Source organism: Triticum aestivum, chromosome 5A (assembly GCF_018294505.1).
Source record: "Triticum aestivum cultivar Chinese Spring chromosome 5A, IWGSC CS RefSeq v2.1, whole genome shotgun sequence".
Taxonomy (NCBI): Eukaryota; Viridiplantae; Streptophyta; class Magnoliopsida; order Poales; family Poaceae; genus Triticum; species Triticum aestivum.
The window spans coordinates 139,508,325-139,511,419 of record NC_057806.1 but is presented as its reverse complement, the minus strand read 5'-3'; the positions used below and the strand labels follow the sequence as shown (position 1 = coordinate 139,511,419).

Genomic DNA, 3,095 nt, shown 5'->3' with positions numbered 1-3,095 from the left:
CTAATCAAACCCAATATGTACTCACTCGACCTCTCCATTTCTTCCCGAAATCCACTTCATCATTCCCCGACCGTCATGTTCGGCATTGAATCCGACCTATCGGAGGAGGAGCTAGTGCTCTGCATTGCCCTCAGCCGGTCGCTGCTGGAGTGGGGCGGCAACTCCTCTTCCGGGGTGTCGGCGACTGGCCGGGTGGGCAGCAGCAGCTCCGCGGCGCGTCATGTTCGGCATTGAGTCCGACCTATCGGAATAGGAGCTAGTGCTGTGCATTGCCCTCTGCCAGTCGCTGCTGGAGTAGGGCGGCAGCTCCTCTTCCGGGGTGTCGGCGACTGGCCGGGTGGGCAGCAGCAGCTCCGCGGTGCGCCACGCTTGTCCGACACAGGCCCGCCTAGTACAATTAGTTGATTTTTAGTACCGGTTATTGATGAACTCAAACGATATCTTTTGTATCGTATGGATTTGGGGTAGAACATACGAGGGATATGGCTGTTGAACAGGAAAAATGAGGTCTGCCCTTCTATGTTGAAGTTCATAGAAAATCAATTTGCATGGTTTTGTATGGATTTGAGGTAGAACATATGAAGGATATGGCCGTTGAACAGGAAAAATGAGGTCTGCCCGGCGCGTCCGCGGGCGTATAAGGGTCAAATTAGATGACCGCGACTGTTGATGCTCTGACAAGTACTACATCATTTGTTTTGTGAAATTTGTAAATTATCCTTCACACTGAGGCTTCACATCTCAAACGGTCAACAATTAGCAAAACAGCGATAAAATTCTCGAAGTATATTAGCTTACGATTAACCAAGAGCATGCAAGCAACATAATACTCGGTACATAAATGAGCTTCAGCTCAGAGGCGCTCGAGCTCCGGGTTGTACACATCGCTGGGCTGCCGAACCTGCTTGTGCGGCAGCGGCTTCACCCCCTCCGCCGCCGTCTTCTCCTTCGCATCCTCCTTCTCCAGCTTTGCGGCGCCGCCACCACCGCTGACGACGTCGTCGCCTCCGCCTCGTTGCTTCTCCGCCGTGTCTGCACCCAGGAACTCGCGTGGGGCGCCATGGTGGGCAGCCGTGCCGTCGACCTCGCTTGCCTTCGCCCGCTGCTCCATGGCTGCACGCGTCCTGTATCCGTACGCAAAGGGCGTCTGTTACTTGCGTGTCTCTCGCCGGTCGCTCCCTCGACCGCTGTTTTGTAAGTGCGCATGCGCGCACTGTATGCCCGTGCTACGTGTGCAAGCATGCAAGGGCTACGGCCGCCGCTGCGCCACGTCGGAAGGGTACGTGTACAGTGACCATCTGTCCTCGTCTCTGAAATCGGGTACGGAAGTGTGTATAATTTCGAATATCCATTTCTGAGACTCATCTGGATTCGGTTAAAATAAAATTAAAAAATTCAACTCTGTTTTGCATGGTAGATTATTTGGTGAGTAAGGTGCCCTTAAATTTCATATCATTTCAACATATGAGTAGCTCTTAACAAAAAAAACTAAATCATAATAATACATGATCAGTAATCTTTTTTATAAACCACAAATTTGTATTTTTTATCATAGCTATTCAGATGTCTAAACGATCTGAAATTTAGCACACACCTCACGCATCAAATTATCTACCATGCAAAAAAATGATTTAAAAAAATCTAGTATATGTTTTGGATTATTTTTTTCATCGCGGGTGTAGATGAGCGTGGGCACCGAATCGATGCTTCTGTATAATTCGCGCAAACTAAGTTTACACTCAATTTATGATAACAGAAAATCTTATAATTTTTTACAAGGAGAATAAGATAAAAAAGACTGAACAAATTGACCCGTTTATGAACTAGGCTGAAATCATACCAATTATTTATTTTATTCTGCAAGAAAATTTTCAATCTATTCATCAACTTCATGGCAGTACAAAGATCATAAATAAAAAAACTACATCTAGATGTGTCGATCATCTAGCGACGACTATAAGTATTGGAGCGAGCTAAAGACGCGCCGCCGTCATTGCCCTACCGAAGATGGGCATCATTGTGCTAAGGCCCCACAGAATCAACGCACCGGCTCAATAGACGAAGAACAAGTGGGAAAATAAAGATGAGAAAAAACGAGTCCATGACACGGCACGTGTCAGGACAATAGTAACATCATAAGAAGAGACACAAGTAGAGAAGTGGTGTTGTCGAGATTATCACAATACCAAGACTTAGATAGTTGCCGAGGGCACTCTCGTTCATTTCGATCCCCAGCGGCATGGTATACAAGAACATCCATGATCAACGGATGTCAAAGCATGACCGCAGGCTCCGCCAAAAAGGGGCAAGATACTAGAGAAATGCAAGCCGAGAGAGTGTCTTCGAATAGGAACCTTGAGAGGGGCTCCATCATAGTAAATCAAGACGATTAGCAAGTTGGGGAGCCACCTTGCGCCACCTTTGAACAAAAATAAACCGAGGCTACACCAAGAGCACGAAGCTCCTCGCAGCACAATGACCGCCATTGAAAGGAACTGAGCAAGCACAACAGCTGGAAGTCAACGTCGAGGCATCGCATGGAGGGTTGGGCAGGGGGAGCAGTTGTCGACGTACAAACAGAGACAAAACGAGTATAGGTGCACTCAAGATCACGATCAGGGAGATTAACAATAACAACGCAGGGGACTGGCGTCATACTCGCTCAAGTATAGGATCCAAGTAGGGATTTCTCCCAAAGTACACATATACTCAACCATATCGGGGATCAAAACAACACTATCAAGATGGGAAACAACATGAAGTGTCACCGCAGTCTCGGACACCAGCATATGACCAACCATGAATTTCTCCCAATCCCCGGCCACACCCCCACGCGACAAACACAACACAACCGGCAAAAGCATCGGGGCGTGCTATAATGGACGATCCCAAGGTGAGGTTATTCCTTTCGGCAGAGCAAGCCGACAAGCACCTTGACATCAAGGGCGCCAACCATGTTTCCTCGGCGGGCAAGGAAGTCCATGAATGTCGACAATCCACCGGGAGAACTAGGTGTTGGGGAACGCAGTATTTCAAATAATTTACCTACGATCACGCAAGATCTATCTAGAATATGCATAGCAACGAGACGGGAG

At 47.9% G+C, this 3,095-nt stretch overlaps 1 protein-coding gene across 1 annotated transcript; it reads right to left on the bottom strand.

The window, feature by feature from the left end:
• Nucleotides 1–769: 769 nt before the first annotated feature.
• Nucleotides 770–1,173, bottom strand: LOC123106719 (uncharacterized). Its single transcript, XM_044528809.1, has one exon. It carries the CDS (start codon nucleotides 1,109–1,111, stop codon nucleotides 854–856), a length of 258 nt encoding a protein of 85 aa, XP_044384744.1. The 5' UTR covers nucleotides 1,112–1,173; the 3' UTR covers nucleotides 770–853.
• Nucleotides 1,174–3,095: the final 1,922 nt, after the last annotated feature.